At 40.9% G+C, this 22,989-nt stretch overlaps 1 protein-coding gene across 1 annotated transcript; it reads right to left on the minus strand.

Annotated features, from left to right (window-relative positions):
- Positions 1–130: 130 nt before the first annotated feature.
- On the minus strand, positions 131–11,289 carry LOC308103053 (E3 ubiquitin-protein ligase TRIM35-like). The gene is made up of 2 exons (XM_080452901.1): positions 9,670–11,289; positions 131–2,035 (listed from the first exon to the last, which is right to left on the minus strand). Exons 1-2 carry the CDS (start codon positions 11,086–11,088, stop codon positions 767–769), a joined length of 2,688 nt encoding a protein of 895 aa, XP_080309027.1. The 5' UTR covers positions 11,089–11,289; the 3' UTR covers positions 131–766.
- Positions 11,290–22,989: the final 11,700 nt, after the last annotated feature.

The following is a 22,989-nucleotide window of genomic DNA, read 5'->3' on the forward strand; positions in this document are numbered from 1 at the left end:
GAGACTGAATGAAAAGAAACAGGACAGTTCAGCGAGTATGAAAACCAAAAAATGTAAAGACAAAAAAAAAAAAAAAAACTCACTGTCCTTTATTTAAACTTTCAGTTGATTATATTGTTTTCCATCCATGTCCTTCCTTCTCCTTATCTATCCCTTTGAGTGTATTCATCCTTTTCACTACATTTATTTATTCTCTAATTCTTTGGTACCACAGGACAAAGTAAAGTAAATCAGTCATTTTTAGTAAAGTAAAATTAAGTAAGATCAGAGTTTTTAAACAGATATTGGTGTTGTTTTCCTTGTATAATCAAATGAAAATAAAAAGTATAATATTACTATATTAGTGTGATCCATAAAAACATGACATCATCACAATATGGACATTTTGACGACATCACAGATTGGAGAAAAACAGTTTATTGTTATCCCGTTGAATAGGGATTCAAATGTGGATTCAAAATACAAGCTCACAGCTTGTACATCTATTTTTGAAATGATTGGAAAAATATAGAAAATGTATTGAATCATTTTTAATTGTTTTAATATAAATCTTCCCATCTAGGGGATGGGGGTCCCAGACACCAAATATTTTAAGATGGGGGTCCACGGCCAAATGCATTTGGGGGTCCTTGACATGAAAAGGTTTGAGAACCCCTGCTTTAGGAAACACTTGTCAATGTGACTGTCATTGACCACAACACAATCATTTAGATTCTATGAGTAATATCCTCCTTTAAAGACTCTCAATGTATCATCATCATCATGTCTAACTGCATTGTTCCACAGTTACACTGATCTTCCCAGGTAACATCCTCAGAGGGACAGTATCATTATCAGTGAAAATGAATGGAAAGAGTGTGTCAGTGAAAGTGTGTGTGAAGGTGTGTATGTGTGTGTTAGTATCGGGATCAGAGAATGACAGCTTTCCTTCATCCCAGTCCAGCTGGACTCTGATCCTCTGAGGATTCTGCTTCAATGAGAGACCAGTGAATGATGAATGATGAATGATGCATGCTGTGTATTTACCTCCATCTAACCATATACTCCAGTGTTGACCCCGTTCGTGTCCCTTCCTCTGGTAAGACTCTGCTAACACACCCACTTCCCAGTCTGCATTGTCTCCAACCTCAACATCCCAGCTGTGAGTCCCTGAGTTAAAGCCCTCAGAACCCAGGACATAGCCAACTTCGTCAAACCTCTCTGGGTTGTCAGGAAGCTGCTGTTTCTCTCCATCTCTCACACTGGTCAGATCATCAGACAGGGTGTATGCTGGATGGGCAGTGTTGGGGTCCAGAATGACAGGAGTGTAGGAGACAATGTCCTTCATCTTGTTCCAGACTCTGAAGGTCAGGTTGCTCAGGTGTTTGGTCACGTCTATCAGTGGTCCTGAGACCGGCTGTGGGTCCTGCAGTGTGAACTGGACTCTTTCCATTGTGGTCTTGTAGTTTTGCAGGAATGGGACGTGTTCAGCTCTCAGCTCCTCCTCTATGGCTCTGATGTTGTTTGAAAGGGTTGATATGTCTCTGTTCAGACCCTCCATCTTCTCCTTTATCATCTGACTCTTCTCCTGCTCTTCATCCCTCAGTGCAGTGATGCTGGCCTCCTCTTCCTCTTCTAGAAACAGATGAAGCTTTTTAAACTGTTTCTTAATCTGCCTCTCTGTGTGCCGGGCCTGGACCTTAATGTGTTTTGCTGTTCGGTCACTTTCCTTTTTAACTTCATTCAGTTTGAGTTTCTCAGCATGCAGACTGCAGAGATCCTCAGACCCTGATGAAGTTCTCTTACGTTTTGAAGCTCTCTGTCTCTCCTGTATGAAGGCCTCACACAGGTTCTTCAGAGCCAGGTTACGGGGTAGATGATCTGTTGAATGTATTTCCTTACAAACTGGACATTCCTTTATTGTCTTCTGTCTCCACCATTCCTGCAGACAAGCATTACAGAAGCTGTGGCTACATGACAGTATAACAGGATCTTTAAAGATGTCACGACACACAGGACAGGAAAAATCCTCTTCTGGAAGAGACGACGTGGAAGTCATTTAGTCTCTGAATGAAGCAACAAACACTCTGCTCAATACAGTAAATTAATCAGTCAGTAGTGGTACTGTAACACTTCCTCCTCTAGAATGTTCCCTGAAGTTTACTTTCACTGTGAATCGTGGTTGTTGTTAAAGTCCATTCAGCTGACAGAGTCAGCAGCAGGTTCCAGTGGTCTGGGTCAGTATTCCCTCCTGTAGCTGATGTGGAAAGACAGTCTGTCCTCCTCACTGGAAGTTGTGTTTGATCTGAAGGTCAATCTTATCGTCTCAGATGAGTCTGACGGGGGCGGAGCTTTGACACACCTCCACAGACCTGTTGCAAAACACACACACACACACACACACACACACACACACACACACACACACAGTATCAAAGTCAGGACAGTCTTTTATTTCCTATATAATTAGTATAGACAGGAAACAATAGAGACGGAGGGAGTCTACTTAACCCATGCAAAAACCCAGAGTACTGAAACCTGAACATATTGTCAGTGCAATAACTTTAAAGCTTCACTCCACGTGTTTTGCCTGTGGACATAATTATCTCAACGGTCTGATTCCTTAAAGCTTCCCTTTAATCATTCCTAGATTTGAAAATAAATAAATCAGCCTTCATTAAAGAAATGTATAAACAAATACAGTATTGCATACCTCTGGGTTACTTGAGGGGTTACCAAATGGACCCTTACAGGTCTGTAACTCTGAGAGTGTACAAATGGAACCAAATGGACCTGTAAGGGTCCTTTTGGTTCCATTTGTACACTCTCAAGAGTCATAGTGAGCCTTGAAACTAAAAAGTTAAGAGTAAAAGTAGCAGTACCACAATGTAGAAATACTGTCACAAGTAAAAAGTAAGTAAAAAATGCTTTACAACTTTTACTTGAGTAAAAGTTCAAAAATATTGGCAGCAAAATATACTCTCAGTGCTCATTATGCTGAATATCCCATTTCACAACAAAAATAGCAGATCTACAAGCTCACAACTCGAAGCGGCACATTGAGAGCTTGTAAATCTGCTATTTTTCAATATCCCAAGTATAAAATAGGTTTTAATTGGTTAGTGTATGTATTGTAATAATATGTATAAATAATTAAATATGTAAAGAAGGTAGTAAATAAAGTGTTTAAATGACTGCAGTGGAATTAAAAGCACAATATTCTCCTCTGAGATTTAGAGAAGTAGATGTGCTGTATAGAGAACTGAACATGTAAATACTCAAGGTACCTCAACATTGTACTTGAATACAGTACTGAGTAAATTCAGTTACTTGGTTACTCCACCATTGTGTAGGTGTAAAACACAGCAAAACAAGAACAACACTTTATAAAAATGCAATACTGCAGATTCAGAGATTATTACTGGCAGTAAGTCAGTCATAACAACATGATAAAAGAGGATTTCTGTGAAAGCCATTGATTATATACTGACAGGACAAGCATTGTGTTTATTTCTACAGAACTGGGACAACGCTATGGTTTGTTTTCACACTTAGATCAAACTAATGGTTTAATAAGTGTCAAGTATCACTCCCTCCAGACAAACACACAACTCAATAGTTATTCATATCATACACGGATAGCTTCACTGTAACTTATTTATACCTAGCCTTGATACAAGTTGGATGATTTTCAAAATAGTGTTTGTGTAATCAATGCTGCAGCTCATGACAAAATTATTACGAAGACCATGTAGCTGTACCAACTGTAAAATGTATTTTATTTCCTTGTACAATTATTGTATTTACTCCACTGCGCCCTCTACAGATCTGCTCAATGGTAATTTATATTGGCCAGATCTGTAGGGGGCGCAGTGGAGTAAATACAATAATTTCTGTCTGGCGGTAGGCTACTTATGTTATTTTCTGCCCCAAAAGTGTATTATACAGAGAAGGTGCTGAGAGTCTTCCCACCCTGGAGAATAGACTTTCAACAACACAAAACAGTCTTTGTTTCGGTGAGTAGCTAAATAGTTTTGTTTATTTTTTACTAAAGACAGAGACCTCTCACGGCAGTGTAATGTTGGGTCTATGAGCAGAGCAGCTCACCTGGCAGAGCGTTAGAGAGAACTCACTAACACTGGACCTGGATTAATATATATATATAATATACATATATTTATATAGACAGTATACAATACAATATTCATACGGACATAGCAAAAGGCATGGCTGACAACATTCTATGTTAACTAGGTGTCCGGAGTGTGTGTGTAATGTATTAGTGCATATGTTACAATAAAGAAGTGTTTTAATCCCGTCTGTGGACGATTCTGGAGGAAGTTAGTTATGGGGCGCATCTGGTGAAAGCCGGAATTACTCTCAATGTATACAGGAAGTAAACGAGGGGGGGGAAATGTCGTTCGACCACAGACGGGATTAAAACACTTCTTTATTGAACAATATGGACTAATACATTGCAAAAACACAAGGGACACCTAGTTAACATTTGGGGCAAGCGGGTAAGCACCTTATATTTAGCATTTTGTACATGTTAGGAGAAATACGGGCTTTTCTGGTGACATTCCACGACAAAACTGGGGGGAGGGGCTAAGATATGATATTTCCGGAGGGAGGGTTTACCAGGCTAGGGCTAAGACTCTCGCAGATATAAAAATGTCAAATACATCTACGATAGTCTTCTTGATCTAAGGCTAATATCATATGACAGATAAGATAATGTTACAGCTCTTAAATCAACATGTTCAGTGCTCACCTAACAGAAGAGAGTCTCACAGAAGATACTTTAGAGTCACTTGATGTTTCTCACACAGGCAACAACCATCTGACCCGCGCTTTCTCCTACCAACGTGAGAAGGAACGGCTGTCGTTAAAACGTCCGTAAATCAGTACTGTCGTAACACTTAAAGGGCACCGCGCATAGAGCACCGAAGTCCTGTCCGACGGCTGTTCCTCAGGTTTTACTTTTGTGTTGATATCCTCATTGGAGAATCTTAGATCTCGTCATATAAGAACTGTGTTCAAAAAATAAACACACCACCCTGGCGATTTTACTCATATGGATATGAAGCATCGACTGAAGGTGTAAATGTACACATTTACCCAATGAGTAACACAATATAAACACTAGAAACGAGTCAAAACAACCCAAAGACTACATTTCCCATGAACGCGGCTATTGTGGGAACAGAGATTTCAGACCCGGAAGTAGTAGTTCTTAAGACTTTTAAGGCAGAATTAATTCAATTTACGCCAGAAATGGGCTGTATCAAATATGAATGAATATCATAAACGATGCAGAGCCACCCCCTGACAGGAACGCCAGGATGGCCTTGTTGGTATGGATATGAACAGGAAAACAAGACCAACAACGAGACCCTGCCCAAACATCTCGTTCTTTGGTTGACTTTCTTGATCTGTTGCCTTTTTTCATTGGAAAAACTGTTCTCTAAATTAATGCAACCCAGGTTAAAAGGTTTTTTTCAACCTGCCCTTTGTCCTTGTCCGAGACCAGGAGTGCTGAGTCATCCACGAACAAATACAATTTGCCATATTAGACTGTTTGCCTACTTGTCCTTCCACATGTGATGTAAACAGTGTGTCTATAATCTACGTCTGAACGGGGTGTCTTGAGAATGAGTCTCAATGAGATCACCTGTAAAATACATGATAAATTAATTAAAAGAAAAATAGTGTATCAGTGGTTCTCAATGTGAGGTTTTAGGACAATCTTCACCACCCATTCACATAAATACGGTTCACATAAATCCTTGGAATGAGAGAGTACTTAGAGAATGACTGTAGCTCAACGACCGACAGTCTAGATACTAGTAAAAGTACAATATTTGCATGTGAGATGTAGTGGAGTAGAAGTAAAAGTATTGGAAATTGGAAATACTCAAGTAAAGCACAAATACCTCAAAATAGTACAGTACCTAAGTAAATGTACTTAGTTACTTTACACCACTGGTAGGTAAGGAGTGAAACATATACCACTTCAATAACACCGTTACAATTACTGATATTTGAATGGGCTTGTTACTAATTCAATTACGTTGTGTGAAAATGTGGCAACAAATTCAGAAGGTTTATTGTCATCCCATGATATTCTCTTACCTGTAACTTAGGATCCTACTCCAATGTTTTCGCAGAAGGTCCTGTGAAGAAGAGTGCAGCCTGAAAGTTGAACTGAAATAATAACAGTTGCTTGTCTCTGTGTGTCTCCGTGTTCTGTGGTCTGTCTGACTCTGAGCACTGACTGAGCAGGACAGTGTGTGTTGTGTTGATGTAGGAGTATAAGTAGTAGCACCTCCCTTTTGTCTTGGAGTGGAGAAACACCTCCTCCCACCTCCTCTCAGCTCTCCTCCAATTAACTGCAGTCAGGGCCATTTCAATGTGAAAGGCTCATAACAAAAGCATTGATGATGATGATGGGCCATCATCAGAGAAACATTTACATAGACACAAGTTTCAATGTCCTTTGCTTCATTAACATGTTGAATGTTTTTCTTTGCCAAAGAAAGCAAACCCAGAGTTGTCAGTATTAATGATTGATAAAGTTCTTAGCTGTGCAATACAATTGTTATTTTAGATTATAAAAAGGTTAGCAGAGTGGGTTTAGAAGTAACCCGATCAGTTAGTTTTGATAGATCTGAAGTTGGGTTTTTAATGCCTTTGAGGTGCTAGAGCACCATGAGGTGCATGCAGAGTCAAAATGACATTGGATGAGTGCTCCATCTAGTGTCCTCAGAGCATTAACTGACCAACAAGGAGACCCCGCCCAAACATCTTGTTCTTTGGTTGACTTTCTTGATCTGTTGCCTTTTTTCACTGGAAAAACTGTTCTCTAAAATGCAACCCAGGTTAAAAGGTTTTTTTCAACCTGCACTTTGTCCTTGTCCGAGACCAGGAGTGCAGAGTCATCCACAAACAAATACAATTTTCCATATTAAACTGGTTGCCTACTTGTCCATCCACATGTCATGTAAACAGTGTGTCTATAAGCTACACGTCTGAACTGGGTGTCTTGAGAATGAGTCTCAATGAGATCACCTGTATAAATAAATGATACATTAATAAAAAGAAAAACACAAATAGTGTATCAGTGGTTCTCAATGTGAGGTCTTAGGACAATCTTCACCACCCATTCACATAAATACGGTATAACAGGAGAATGTTCAATAATTCCTATTTGAACAGAATTTCTCTTTTAAATCTTTACCAACATTAAATAGTTATCAAAGGAATTCTGGACAAACCGAATCATGCCTTATAAAAACTAGTTCTCAGGTTTGGAAAATAAAAATCATATAAATGTGAATTGCGTGGCCTAATGTAAATCAAACTGAGGGTCCTTGGAATGAGAGAGTACTTAGAGAATGACTGTAGCTCAACGACCCACAGTCTAGATACTAGAATGAGTAAATTGGGGGATACTTGGAGACAATGACACACCTCAAGTGTGTGTAGATTATCTGTTCTGTGCTGAGTGGGCCATCTGCATTTAAAATGCAAATAAGACAACACTAAGTGAGTGTGTGTGTGTGTGTGTGTGTGTGTGTGTGTGTGTGTGTGTGTGTGTGTGTGTGTGTGTGTGTGTGTGTGTGTGTGTGTGTGTGTGTGTGTGTGTGTGCACGCGCTGTCTGGGTACAGCCACACATGTCCGTAAAGCGTCCGTCAAGTTGCCATACGGACGCCAGGTGTTGCCAGGTTTTGAGAGAGAAACAAGCAACCAGGTCTATGAAAACAAGCCCAAAAGAAGCGAGCCATTCGCCCTTTAAACATATACATTGGTTATTTGAAAATGGCCGATATATATCTGCTATTGAATAAAAGAAAATGTGCACACATTTTGAATATTCTTGAAACACAAATCTTGTATGGGGGTCCTTGGCATAAAAAAAATTCAGACTGGGGTCCACAGCCAAATGCATATTATCTAATTTGGGGGTCCTTGACATGAAAATATTTGAGAAACAATGGTTTAACAACATTAGGAAACAAGCCCAAATAAGCAACTACACTTAGAAACAAGCCCAAAAAAAACACAACCCGCAACTACCAATATTTACAAGCAACTTTACAGAAAAATAATCCCAAAGTGGCTTATAATAAGCAGACATGGCAACACTGACTCTGAGCAGCAGGCCAATATGTTCTCTTCTGTGGTGGAAAAAGTACTCGCCTGTTTTACTTAAGTAAAAGTATCAATACCGCAATGTAGAAATATGCTGTAAGTAAAAGTAAAAGTCCGGAATTCAAAACGTAATTGAGTAAAAGTACAAAAGAATTAACGTTAAAATATACTTAAGTACAGTAAGTAAAAGTAGCCTACTCCTTTTGCAGAATGTCACATTTCACACGTTTACAAAATGTTTAAAAATGCTTTGAAAATAGCAGATCTTACAAGCTCACAACGTGTCGCAAAGCGACACGTTGTGAACTTGTACATCTGCTATTTTCAAATATCAAGTATGCATTGGGCTGAAGTGGTTAATGCATGTTTTGTAACAATAATCTAAAACAGTTTTAGTCACAGAAGTCATGCCAACACACCCTGCAGTAAGACTAGACTAGAATCACACATGCATCCACTACCTCACTATAAAAACAACCATGACTTCAGATCATGTTTCTAGTCAGACTTTAATTAGGAATGCAGTCCTATTACACATCAGTAACAGATAGTCTTCCATCTCATTTAAGAGACTGAATGAAAAGAAAAACAGCTGACAGGACAGTTCAGCGAGTATGAAAACCAAAAAATGTAAAGACAAAACAAAAATAACAGCTTGACTCCCTGTATTTAAACTTTCAGTTGATTATATTGTTTTCCATCCATGTCCTTCCTTCTCCTTATCTATCCCTTTGAGTGTATTCATCCTTTTCACTACATTTATTTATTCTCTAATTCTTTGGTACCACAGGACAAAGTAAAGTAAATCAGTCATTTTTAGTAAAGTAAAATTAAGTAAGGTCAGAGTTTTTAAACAGATGTTGGTGTTGTTTTCCTTGTATAATAGATCAAATGAAAATAAAAAGTATAATATTACTATATTAGTGTGATCCATAAAAACATGACATCATCACGATATGGACATTTTGATGACATCACAGATTGGAGAAAAACAATTTTTATTGTTATCCCGTTAAATATGGATTTAAATGTATCGGGATAACAATGAAAACAATTTTTTACAGGTTTTAAAGAAAAAAGCCCCATAGGATGAGAATCACTGCTTTACCCCCAGTGGGGGGGTGGGGGTTCCAGGGGGTATAGTTAATATAGCATCACAATCGTTTTAACAGCTTTATCCATTTATATGTTGGCTAGCAGATCTACAAGCTCACAGCTTGTACATCTATTTTTGAAATTATTGGAAAAATATAGAAAAATTATTGAATCATTTTTAATTGTTTTATTATAAATCTTCTCTTCTAGGGGATGGGGGTCCCAGACACCAAATATTTTAAGATGGGGGTCCACGGCCAAATGCATTTGGGGGTCCTTGACATGAAAAGGTTTGAGAACCCCTGCTTTAGGAAAAACTTGTTAATGTGACTGTTATTGACCACAACACAATCATACAGATTCTATGAGTAATATCCTCCTTTAAATACTTTATTGTATCATCATCATCATCATCATCATCATCATCATCATCATGTCTAACTGCATTGTTCCACAGTTACACTGATCTTCCCTGGTAATATCTTCAGAGGGACAGTATCATTATCAGTGAAAATGCATGGAAAGAGTGTGTCAGTGAAAGTGTGTGTGAAGGTGTGTATGTGTGTGTTAGTATCAGGATCAGAGAATGACAGCTTTCCTTCATTCCAGTCCAGCTGGACTCTGATCCTCTGAGGATTCTGCTTCAATGAGAGACCAGTGTCTGACCCTGATGAGGAGTGGGCTGCGTATTCACCTTCATCTAACCTTATTATCCAGTGTTGACCCTCTTCGTCTCTCTTCCTCTGGTAAGACTCTGCTAACACACCCAGCATCCAGTGTGTATTATCTCCAACCTCAACATCCCAGCTGTGAGTCCCTGAGTTAAAGCCCTCAGAACCCAGGACATAGCCAACGTCAAACCTCTCTGGGTTGTCAGGAAGCTGCTGTTCCTCTCCATCTCTCACACTGGTCAGATCATCAGACAGGGTGTATGATGGATGGGCAGTGTTGGGGTCCAGAATGACAGGAGTGTAGGAGACAATGTCCTTCATCTTGTTCCAGACTCTGAAGGTCAGGTTGCCCAGGTGTTTGGTCACGTCTATCAGAGGTCCAGAGACCGGCTGTGGGTCCTGCAGTGTGAACTGGACTCTTTCCATTGTGGTCTTGTAGTTCTGCAGGAATGAGATGTGTTCAGCTCTCAGCTCCTCCTCTATGGCTCTGATGTTGTTTGAAAGGGTTAATATGTCTCTGTTCAGACCCTCCATCTTCTCCTTTATCATCTGACTCTTCTGCTGTTCTTCATCCCTCAGTGCAGTGATGCTGGCCTCCTCTTCCTCTTGTAGAAACCGATGAAGCTTTTTAAACTGTTTCTTAATCTGCCTCTCTGTGTGCTGGGCCTGGACCTTAATGTGTTTTGCTGTTCGGTCACTTTCCTTTTTAACTTGATTAAAGACCTCCAGTTTCTCCTGTAAAGTCTTCAGTGATTTCTGCACTTCCTCCTTGTGATCCAGAGCAGCTTCATCGATGGGTCTGAAACTGTGGTTGGTGTGTTTTTTAGAATCTCGACACACAAGACACACTGGTTGTTGACATTCCAGACAGAACAGTTTGAGTTTCTCAGCATGCAGACTGCAGAGATCCTCAGACCCTGATGAAGTTCTCTTACGTTTTGAAGCTCTTCGTCTCTCCTGTATGAAGGCCTCACACAGGTTCTTCAGAGCCAGGTTACGGGGTAGATGATCTGTTGAATGTATTTCCTTACAAACTGGACATTGCTTTATTGTCTTCCGTCTCCACCATTCCTGCAGACAAGCATTACAGAAGCTGTGGCTACATGACAGGACAACAGGATCTTTAAAGATGTCACGACACACAGGACAGGAAAAATCCTCTTCTGGAAGAGACGACGTGGAAGACATTTTGACGCTGAGTCAAGCTACAAACACTCTGCTTTGCTTAATACAGGAAGTCAGTCAGTCGTATTAACACTTCCTCCTCTAGAATGTTCCCTGAAGTTTATTTTCACTGTGAGTCGTGGTTGTTGTTAAAGTCCATTCAGTTGACAGAGTCAGCAGCAGGTTCCAGTGGTCTGGGTCAGTAATCCCTCCTTTAGCTGTGGAAAGACAGTCTGTCCTCCTCACTGGAAGTTGTGTTTGAAAGTGAATCGTACTGTCTGTCTCTCCATGTGTGTGTGAGAGCGTGTCATCACTGAGGAATGTTTCCTGTTTTTTTGTCAGATGACTCAGGCAAGGGGAGGAGCATTGATAGACCTTAAAACTGTTCCAAAGTTCACACAAACACACACACACACACACACACACACACACACACACACACACACACACACGCACGCACGCACACTGTCTACAAGAAACATGACCATTCACACTGTTTAACTCTCACATTGTTCATGTACAGCTTTCTAGGTTGATAATAGAGTCAATAGTGACATCTAGTGGACATGCAGGGTAAACTTGCATGTCCATGTATGTACCTAACCAGTGCATCTAAGTGAGAAAAAGATCTGAGTCTATGTTACACCCACAGTTATATTTATATGGGGGCTGTGATTTAAAGTTAAATTCAAAATACACACTAAAACATTTATATTGTTCGATTCAAATGATTTTGAATCGTGTCTCAAAACAGTCTCCCTAAACTGGAAATCAGAGCATTAACACTTTATATGTTTGGGGAGAGATTTTCCTCAAAATTATTTGTGTATCCAATCCAATACCATGATGCACAAATATTCCATGATTTGACAGGAGTGATGTGTTTCCATGATTTGCAAATGTGTTTTGCAATCTACAAACACAAATTATTTATTTGTGACTTTTGTAAATATGAATTTGAAATTTCACAAAAAATAATTATAATTAAATTTGTGCAAATATCATAAAATATCATTCGTAAATCGTCAATTCTGCCTGTCAATTGTTGAGTCTGCATTTGTGAGTAGACAAACACACGCATACATTCCTTTTTCCTGTTACATCATTTTCAGACAAACATCACGCTTTTTTAAGAACATTTTTACAAATTTAAGATTTATACAAATATATGACTATTTGTAAATATATCATTTGCAATTTTCTAAAAATCATTTATACTTGCAGGTGCATTTATCATAGAATATCATTTGTAAATCATCAATTCTGCGTGTGAATTGTTGAATCTGCATTTGTGAGTACACCAACACACGCATTCCGTTTTGAGATAAGCTTCACACTCTTTTGGTGAGATTCACTCACAAGTACCTGCAGATCCACATGAGTGCTTGGACTGCCCCACCCCCACCCCATGGCAATTACTGCCAGGTGGGCGCTGCCACTAATCAGTTAGACAGGGGGGATTTCAGAAAAAATAGAAAAAAAATATGGCACAAACACTGGACAGGGATCTGCCATGACAATAGTCACACAAAAATTGTAATAATTTGCACACATTATGTGGCACTACAGCAGTGTTATAGCAGTGTCTAACATTTCAAATGGCCATAACTCAGTGGCCGTTGCTCTGATCAGCACGATAGGACTCGATTTGAACGCCACATAGCAGGCTGACAATTTAGTCATCTATATTTTCCAATGCTGAATGGTTTGGTTATATTGTAAAGCACATGCCTGCTTATGTTAGCTTGTGCTGGCATGTTACTGCATTAGCTAGCTAGCTCCAACTTCACTTAAATGTAACTTTCCTCTTCTACCCCGGATTTGAACCCGCGGTTTCCTGCGCAAGCGCTGAATTTTTTTTACCATTGAGCTAATAGAGCCTGCCTGCTTGCTCAGGGGATATATTTAATCTTGACCAGCAGGTCAACATTCGTGTCAGATCCTGTGTCTAGGTGAGACGTGACCTTTGTCTCAATAGAAGGGCAGGGAGACAAAATACAACCACCCCAATTCTATATGTTATATTGTAGAGATGCGCGGATCGCGGTTTTAGCCGCGGTTGCCGCAGTTAACCGCAGTTTGGGTGGATTTGGGTCAATCAAATATAATTATTAATTCATATTGGATAAACCGCGGGTGAAATAATGCGGGAATTAAATTAATGATATCAATCTATAGGCCTATAATAGCTTTTAAAAAGCACTAAATTTCACCGTGTGTGCGTTTGTAGTATTTTAATATTACGTCATTTTACACCAGGCAAAAAATAGCCGCTCACGACATGTTGCTTTGCAAGCAGCCAGTGTTGCCAGGTTGCGAGAGAAATAAGTAGCCAGGTCTATGAAAACAAGCCCAAAACAAGTGCCAAACAAGCCCAAAAGTCGCAACGCAGAGCATTGTTTTTGCTCTGTGTTTTGTTTTCACTTTTTCTTTCTTTTTCTGTAAAGCACTTTGAGCTGCATTTATGTCATGAAAGGTGCTATATAAATAAAGTTTATTATTTTAAAAGTCGCTTATAAAAAGCTTATAAAAAGCCGACATGGCAACAAAGTGGTTGAAAGCGAAAGTAACTTAATGAAGACGTGCGCTTGTTGTTACCATGGTTGTGGATTGTATACAGTCACTGCATCGCGACAGTGGTGAGTAACACTGTTTATAAGAAAACTAACGTCAGGAAAATAACAATTATTTGGTGCGGTTGGTGCGGATCTATAAATAGGATGATATAAGTACCGCGGGTGGATGGCGGATGGATAATGAACTTGTTAACGCGGATTTGGGTGACAAAAAAAGCCATCCGCGCATCTCTATTATATTGTACTAGACCATACCCGTCGGGGGATATGAGCACCATAAGTGCGTCATGGTCCGCTTGTTTCACGGATGGTCCGCTTGTTTCACGGATGTGGCAACACCGGCGCTTGTTTCACGCACATGATTTGGCAACCCCGGAGCCAGCAAACACAAAAATGCTAATAAACCGCTGACATTTGAGGAAAGCGAAAAACGGGCTTAGGTGTTCCGTGCACATGGTAATGGTCAATGGCTCTGTGTGCAAATGCAGATCAATTGCTCCAGCCACTGTGGAGAACCAGGCAGAAGAGATTTTGGGCTCACCTCACAGAGCTTTGTAGAATTATATGATGATTAACATACTCGACAACCATACAGATTGGACAAAATTACATTCTATTCATTAAAAAGAAGTTGCATAGTGCCACTTTAACATACAAACTGCTAGCCAGCTACCTAGATTGTAATATAATCTGGCCACAGGAGAGCTGTGCAAATAAACATCACAACCTTACTATAACATCTATGAAATCCACAATTTTACAGTGTGTTACATTAGAAAACATGCAACATAATTTTTGTTCTAGCAAGAGACTTGAATAATATCACCCCATCCAACCCCCCAAAATAAAGCTGTAATCCCACGTTTTATGTCCTCTCCTGATGGAGAGACTAAACAACTTAAACCATATTACTTGACCGTATTCCCCAGGGCTCTATACTTGGCCCTCTCCTGTTTTCTCTGTACACCAAATAACCGGAAATGGCAAATCTACAAGCTCACAACATGCATGATAACGTTACTTGTGACACGTTGTGAGCTTGTGGATCAGATGTTCACTGTTAGCCCCTAAATAGAAATGCTATGGTTAATTACAACTGTAAAGGTGGTTACACACCGGCGAATATGCGAATATACGCAAAATTCGGACTCGTTCCGAATAATGAAAAGACGCTTTTTTCGCTCCGCGAAACTGGTGTAAGTTTATTGTAAGTCGCTTTGGATAAAAGCGTCTGCTAAATGACTGTAATGTAATGTAATGTAATGGTGTGGAAGCTTGCATTGACTTTATAAGGTTTTTAAAAAAAAAGTATTTATTCGCATGAAGAATTCGCCCCGGTGTGTAAGGACCTTAAGACCCGGGATTTGAATCTGGGTCTTCCGCATGGGAGCCAAGAGGGAATTCCCCACTTGGATAATATAAATATAATAAATAATAATAATATAATAAATATGAATAATTGAATTCATTCTGGCTATTGTTATATGGTATGACATTTAGTTTGCTGTGAACACTGTGAGTAAAATGCTTCAGTCTAAGGATATGCAGCTGGATGTGGCCTTGTCTCAGATTAAGGGACTGATTAAATTCATGGAGAAATACAGAGATACTGGATTAACCTCTGCAAAAATAACAGCAAAAGAGATTGCTGCAGAGATGGATGTCGATGTAGTATTCAGGGAGTCACGCGTGAAACGGAGAAGAGACACACAAGATATCCCACTATCCGCAGAGCGGGTAATCAAAACTGAATATTTTATTACAGTAGTGGACCAAGCCCTCGGAGCATTAAGCTCCAGATTTAAGCAGTTGCAACAAATCGAGGACACATTTTGGATTTCTTTTTAACCTATCCAAACTTCGTGAAATACGTAGATGACACTGAACTGAAAAGAAAGTGTGAGGCTTTGAGCGCGTCTCTGACAGATGGAAAGTCTAACGACATAAAAGGAGAGGACCTGTTCGCTGAGCTGCGCATATTGTGCGTAACGGTTCCAGAGGCTGCGCTGGAAACACTGCGGTTTCTCAAAAAGAGGAACGCTCCCTAGCTGCGAAGCTTTCCTTCGGATTATACTGACAATCCCTGTCACAGCTGCATCTGGGGAGCACAGTTTCTCCAAGTTAAAACTGATAAAGAACTATTTACGCACTACAATGTCCCAGGAGAGACTGTGTGGACTTCCCATCCTCGCAATTGAAAAGGACGTTGTATCTACACTGGATTATAAAGACATTATTTCAGAATTTGCTGCAAGGAAAGCCAGGAGGAAAATCCTCACACTGTAAAACTCTAGGAGTGGCAGTACCAGTGACAACCAGGAACAGACTGGGTGACGACCACGAAGAGCGTGGTGACATCTGGAGAGACAGAGGACGGCCGGAGAGACGGCGACCCGGGGTGGAGTGGGTTGGCAGCCCAAACCATTTCTTCTGAGAGGAGGAACCCAAAAGCTACGGACTGCAGTAAAACCTGCAAGGAGGGTTTAAAAAATCCATCAAGGTAGAATGAGACGTTTTTGCCCAGCAGCAATGATGACGACGCAACGCACAGAAGAATGCCCACTTCTGGTCAGACGAAGGAGGAGCCAGGCCCGGAGTCAACCCACAGTGCCTAGAGCCTCTTAGTGTCGCCAAAACTTGCTGTTAACATCTCACCTGCCACCCTAACCCCCTCATTAGCACTGTCTCTTACTCCCCTCAAGAGACAGTAGGGGCTGTAGCATGCCACTTGGACACAGACCGGGGTCTGATCAGCCTCGGTCGGGTCGCCTGGAGGAGGGTGTCTGTTGCGAGACCCGAAACACCCAGTGACTCCAGGAAACAACACTGATGATGTGTCCAAGTTTGTGCATCAGTTGATGTATTTATTTACGGTGCTTGTGAGTAACGTCTGAGTGCTTATTGTTGTCAATTCTGTGAAGTGGGTAGTATATATACTGTACGTCACTGGGATCTACCAGTTTGACTGTGCCCCAACCCCCCCCCCCCCCCCCCCCCACCAACCAGCTGTTATTATTTAGCCTATATTTGGGAATGCATTGTAGATGTTTCATGGGGGGGGGGGCTGCTCATGTCATGTGGACGATTACTGTGTGTGAACAATGTTGTAATAAACAACCATTACTATAGAAACATGTCATGTGAAGGCTTCATTATAATAATCAAACATGTGTAATAGGTTATATTAATACATATATATATATATATATATATATATATATATATATATATATATATATATATATATATATATATATATATATATGAAGTGCCTTCATGACTTGATGCAAAAGGAAGTAGGCATATATATATATATATATATATATATATATATATATATATATATATATATATATATATATATATATATATATATATATATATATATGAAGTGCCTTCATGACTTGATGCAAAAGGAAGTAGGCATATATATATATATATATATATATATATATATATATATATATATATATATATATATATATATATATATATATATATATATATATATATATAAAGTGCCTTCATGACTTGATGCAAAAGGAAGTAGGCATATATATATATATATATATATATATATATATATATATATATATATATATGAAGTGCCTTCATGACTTGATGCAAAAGGAAGTAGGCATATATATATATATATATATATATATATAAAGTGCCTTCATGACTTGATGCAAAAGGAAGTAGGCATATATATATATATATATATATATATATATATATATATATATATATATGAAGTGCCTTCATGACTTGATGCAAAAGGAAGTAGGCAGTATATATACCCACCCACACATTTGCATTAAGTATGCACCTTCTTGCGCACACGCATGCATGAGCATGCGCATGCACATCCCCCCCCCCCCCACACACACACACACACACACACACACACACACACACACACACGCACAATAGTGTCAGAGTAACACTGCCATGATGACTCTCCAGGTAAAACCGAAACCTGACACCTGGCTGTTACCATGACACTGTGAGAGGGGGGGGGAGGGGGAGGGGGGAGGGCAGAAAGGGCTGATGGGAGATTGGACAGGGTTAGAAGGACAGCCATGCAGCGAGTCCAGGCATCTCTTCTTCTCTCCTCACGTCTCATTCTTTCTGCACGTCTGGAGTACATCAGCTGACCCCCAGCCCCACCCACCCCCCCGGGACAAGAAGAAGAAGCAGAAGAAGCCAATAATCACCCATGGGAAATTAAGAATTCCATTCTCTTTGCGCTGACTGAATATTTGCTGTGTGTACGTCTAGTCTGGTCTGGTCTGTCTGTGTGTGTGTGTGTGTGTGTGTGTGTGTGTGTGTGTGTGTGTGTGTGTGTGTGTGTGTGTGTGTGTGTGTGTGTGTGTGTGTGTGTGTGTGTGTGTGAGCGTTGGAAGAGAGATAAGGGGGGGGGCGTCAGCCAGTCTAAGTAACAGCTGGTGAAATATTGATGATGGAGCGACAGGTGTGATCCCGGAGAGGCCCCGCCCTGCCTGGCAGGTCGCTTGGCCTTCTGATCCTATGCATCGCACGTCCAGGTGGGTGCCAGCACCCCTCCCTGCCCGCCACAGAGCCCACCACGGACCCCAGCGCTGGTGAGTCACTCCCTGGGGGATCAAACCTCCCTCCACACACACACACACCCTGGATTGATTTGACGTTTTTGCTTTTGATGATGATCACGTGCTTTATTTATCCTGTGTGTGTGTGTGTGTGTGTGTGTGTGTGTGTGTGTGTGTGTGTGTGTGTGTGTGTGTGTGTGTGTGTGCCCGCCGCCTCAAATTGATTTGAACCCTTTTTTTTGCTCTTAATTCCGTTCAATCTGGGAACACATCTGTGTCATTTTAAGAATTCTTTGGCTATTCAAGAAATAGCAGATTGGACAGGGTTACTTGTAGATCAACTTGTAGATCAGCTATTATTTGAAAAATCTTGAAAATTGGGCAAACCTTTGAATATACATATATATATTTAAAGCGAACATTTGTAACTCAAATCTTTGCTTCTAGGGGGTCCCTGGAACAACATATTTGACAAATGTTCGCTTAAAAAAATATATATTCAAAGGTTTTCACAAATTGTCACGATTTTTCCAAAAGAATTGCAGATCTACAAGCTCATAGTACAGTAAGCAAGGAAAACACGAGGTTATACATCAAGTGCATAGAAATAGTAATCTAGGATAGGTAAACCGAGAACCTATCATCAGTCTAAACAGTATATATTTTTTAAACTCCTTTTAACTACTTTTAATCTGAGTTATTTTGTGCAGCACTTACATTGTCTTAGGAATGAGACAAAAAACTAAAACAATATCCATGAATTCAAGTCTCCATGGGGTGACTAATCCATTGAAACTAAGTTTTTTTTGGGTGAAGTGTCCCTTTAACTTCTGTTTAGAAAAGTGCTATATAGATCAAGTTATTATTATTATTATTATTATTATTATGTGCAGAAACTTGCCATGTCTCCTACTACATCCGGAAAGGCCATATATATATATATATATAGGATTGATTAAAGTCTTCTCTCAAGGAGCACACCACGCCACCACGGCGCCGCTATCAGCAGGACAGAGAACTAGGCCATGCATCGGCAAGCGAGGAGGAGAGTGTCTCCGGTTACGAGCGTTATCTCCTCCTTCACACACGTGTGTGTGATCGCCTTTCTCTTCTCTCAGAGAGTGTTGACTTGTATCCCCATTACCGCTCAGCCTAAGCCTTCTATACAAAGCCTTAAATGCATATAGGGAGAGGAGGTTCTGATGGGACAAAGACATCGTTAATGACCAGACGATGAGCAGGTGATAAGTGTCTTTCAGCCACTTGAAGACACTTCTCTACACCATTGGTTCTCAAAGTGGGGTCCGGGGACCCCCAGGGGTCCTTGGGGTCCTTGGGGGAAAATAGCAGATATACAGCCTTAGATAAAGACTCTCGTAGATGTATTTTATCGATTCTGAAATGTTGTATCTCTTCCGTCTTAGCTACCACCCCCCCCCCCCCCGCCCAGATTGCCCTGAAATGTCAGCTCCAAAGCCCGTACTTCTCCAAACATGTACAAATGCAAAATATAAGGTGCTTACCCGCGTGCCCCAAATGTTAACTAGGAGTAAGGTGTGTTTGTGCAATGTATTAGTCCATAGTTTTCAATAAAGAAGTGTTTTAATCCCATCTATGGCCAAATGCCATTTTTTCCCCCTTGTTTACTTCCTGTTTACATTGAGTGAAATTCCGGATGCACCCCCTCACTACCGCCCATTGGGAACTTCCGACAGAATCGGCCACAAACGGGATTAAAACACTTCTTTATTGAAAAATATGGACTAATACATTACACAAACACGCCGAACACCTAGTTAACATTTGGGGCAAACGGGTAAACACCTTATATTTTGCATTTGTATACGTTTGGAGAAGTACGGGCTTTGGAGCTGACAGTCCAGGGCAATCTGGGGGGGGTGGTAGCTGAGACTCTATTTTCATTTTGGGGGTCCGTGACATGAAGAAGTTTGAGAACCACTGCTCTACACAAAGTAGCGGTAAAAATGTGTCTCCTTTCCCACAACAGGAACTATAAGTGAGCCGTGCCGTGCTGCTGTGAAACATATTTCATAGGTTCTGGATTCCCGTAAATTAACGCCCTACTCGCGTTATATCAAAAGTAGCAGATCTACAAGCTCGAAACCCGGCACGAATCGGCGCGTTTTGAGCTTGAAGATCTGCTACTGTTGCTGTTTTTGAACCTGGAATCCTGAAAAGTAACAGTTTTGTACGTATGGGGTTTCCACCGGACAGAGACGATTTGTTTACACACACACACACACACACACACACACACACACACACACACACACACACACACACACACACACACACACACACACACACACACACACACACACACACACACACACACACACACACACACACACACACACACACACACACACACACACACACACACACACACACACACTATATATAGCCGGCCTCTCGGTTTCACATGAGGTTCTCAGAACCGGAATTGTGTCCGTGCTGCTCAAGAGGTAGTACTAACACTTAACTCAGAAGTTATACTTTCAAAAACCTTTCTAAAATAGCAACAAACACACACAAAAAAACGATATACAAGCTCACGGCGCGTTGCGTTGCGAACTTGTAGATTTGTTTTTTTTTAGTATCCTTTTTTTTATGACGTAGCCTACCTCCCCCTTCAGTGGTGGTTGTGGTTATAATGGAAACGTGAACAAAAAAAACTCATCACAGAACTGGAAGGTTTCAGGTTATGGGAGGTCCTGGGTTTAACTCGTAGTTTCATTTGGTTCCAGAGCCTGACAGCAGATCATCTGAACTTGAGGTGTTCCATTTGGGTTTATCTGTCCCTTCATACAACATACAAATCGTCTCTGTCGGGTAGAAACCTCATATATGTACAAAAAAGAATTTCACCCACTTTTTTACCTTGTAAACCTGTGATGTGACAATAAAACTGATTCTGATTCTGATTCTGATATGACCAAAACTGTTACTTTTCAGGATTGAAATTCAAAAATAGCAGATCTACAATCTACAATGCTTTTGTGTGACGCTGTAGCGCGATCATGTAGGCTGTTAATTTACCCCCAAAAAATATATGGAGGTAAGAGGTTTCTGCCCGACAACAACTATTTCGATTGAACCTGGCTTTTCTCCACAACTTTTGATAATGACCACATGACACGGTGGTTCTTGTCCTCCTGTGTCTCTCTCTTTCCTGTCCCTCCTGTCTCTCTCTCTCTCTTTCTCCTCTCTCGTCCAGATCCAGAGAAGCCCACTCCTCCTGGGGGAGGAGATGGAGATGGAGGAGGAGGAGGGGAGCGAGCAGAAGGAGGTCAGGGAGACCATCCTCTGTTCTACAGAGAGCTGTGGTTCATCGTGGTGATGGCGGCCGTAGCCCTGGTGATGCTGGCTATAGTGCTGGCCATCATCCTGCACAAGGTCAGAATAATAATAATATATTGACCTACTAAATCTAGGCATAGTTTCTATAAAGAAAACATCACATGGATGCACCTGGGACGTATCATCAGTGTTGTGGGGTCATAGGGTGTTTCAGGTCTCGCAACAACTGCCCAGATGACCCAGCCGGGGTTGATCAAGTCCCAACTTACGTCCCAGTAGCTACCCACGGTCAGTCCTATAGGGAAAGACAGGGCCACTCAGTCCGCTTCTCCAGAACTACTCTGCCGGGACTCGGGGAGGCTCTGGCACGTGGAGGGGCTAGGCACTGTGGGTGTGGCCTCCTGGCCGGGCTCCTCCTTCGTCTCACCAGGTCCAGGACCTGAGCGCTGTACCAGATCCGCTGCACCACCCCGATCCAAACATTTCCTTCTGGCGTGATGGTCCCTTGGGCCGTGGTGGTACTGCAGGCTCCACTTGCGGCTTGCTTGAATGGCCCTCCTAAAGGCCTCACCGTGGATTTGTTGGGCTTCTTCCTCACGGAAGACACAGACTGGGGCGCCAACCCATACTGCTCCCGGATGCCGTCTACATTCCGGCTGTCACACGTCTCTCCGGTGGTCACCAAACTATTCCTGGTTGTCACGTAGTCTAATTCCTATGAGCCACTATAAATAGAACCACTAACTATAAAGAAAACATCACATGGATGCACCTGGGACGTATCATCAGTGTTGTAGCCTGGGGTCATCGGGTGTTTCGGGTCTCGCAACAACATATATACCCTCACCCAGGTGACTCAGCCGGGGTTGATCAAGCCCCGACTTACGTCCCAGAAGCTACCCACGGTCAGTCCTATAGGGAAAGACAGGGCCACTCAGTCCGCTTCTCCGGAACCACTCTGCCGGGACTCGGGGAGGCTCTGGCACGTGGAGGTTTTACCAGTGACTACAATTCTTTACTTAAGTAAAAGTACCAATACTGCAATATAAAAATACTCTGTTACAAGTAAAAGTCCAGAATAAAAAAATTACTCGAGTAAAAGTACAAAAGTATTGGCATCAAAATGTACTTAAAGTACCAAAAGTAAAAGTATTAAATATTTGAAAATAGCCGATCTACAAGCTCACAACGCGTCGCGATGCGACGCGTTGTGAGCTTGTAGATCTGCTATTTTCAAATAGCCTAGGTATAAAATAGGGCTAAAGTGGTTAATGTATGTTTCATTATATCATAGTTTATATCTGAAAAGTAACTAGTAACTAAAGTTTTCAAATAATTGTAGTGGAGTAAAAGTACAATATTTGCCTCTGAGATGTAGTGGAGTAGAAGTAAAAGTATTGGAAATTGGAAATACTCAAGTAAAGTACAAATACCTCAAAATTGTACTTAAGTACAGT

This window comes from Gymnoscopelus braueri (assembly GCF_963280865.1).
Source record: "Gymnoscopelus braueri genome assembly, chromosome: 16".
NCBI classification, from domain to species: Eukaryota; Metazoa; Chordata; class Actinopteri; order Myctophiformes; family Myctophidae; genus Gymnoscopelus; species Gymnoscopelus braueri.

Coding starts and splice junctions, on each gene's coding strand:
- LOC308103053 (XM_080452901.1), bottom strand. CDS start 11,088: ATGTCTTCCACGTCGTCTCTTCCAGAAGAGGATTTTTCCTGTCCTGTG. Junction 2,036..9,669: donor TAACTGTGGAACAATGCAGT/TAGACATGATGA, acceptor AGAGACTAAATG/ACTTCCACGTCGTCTCTTCC.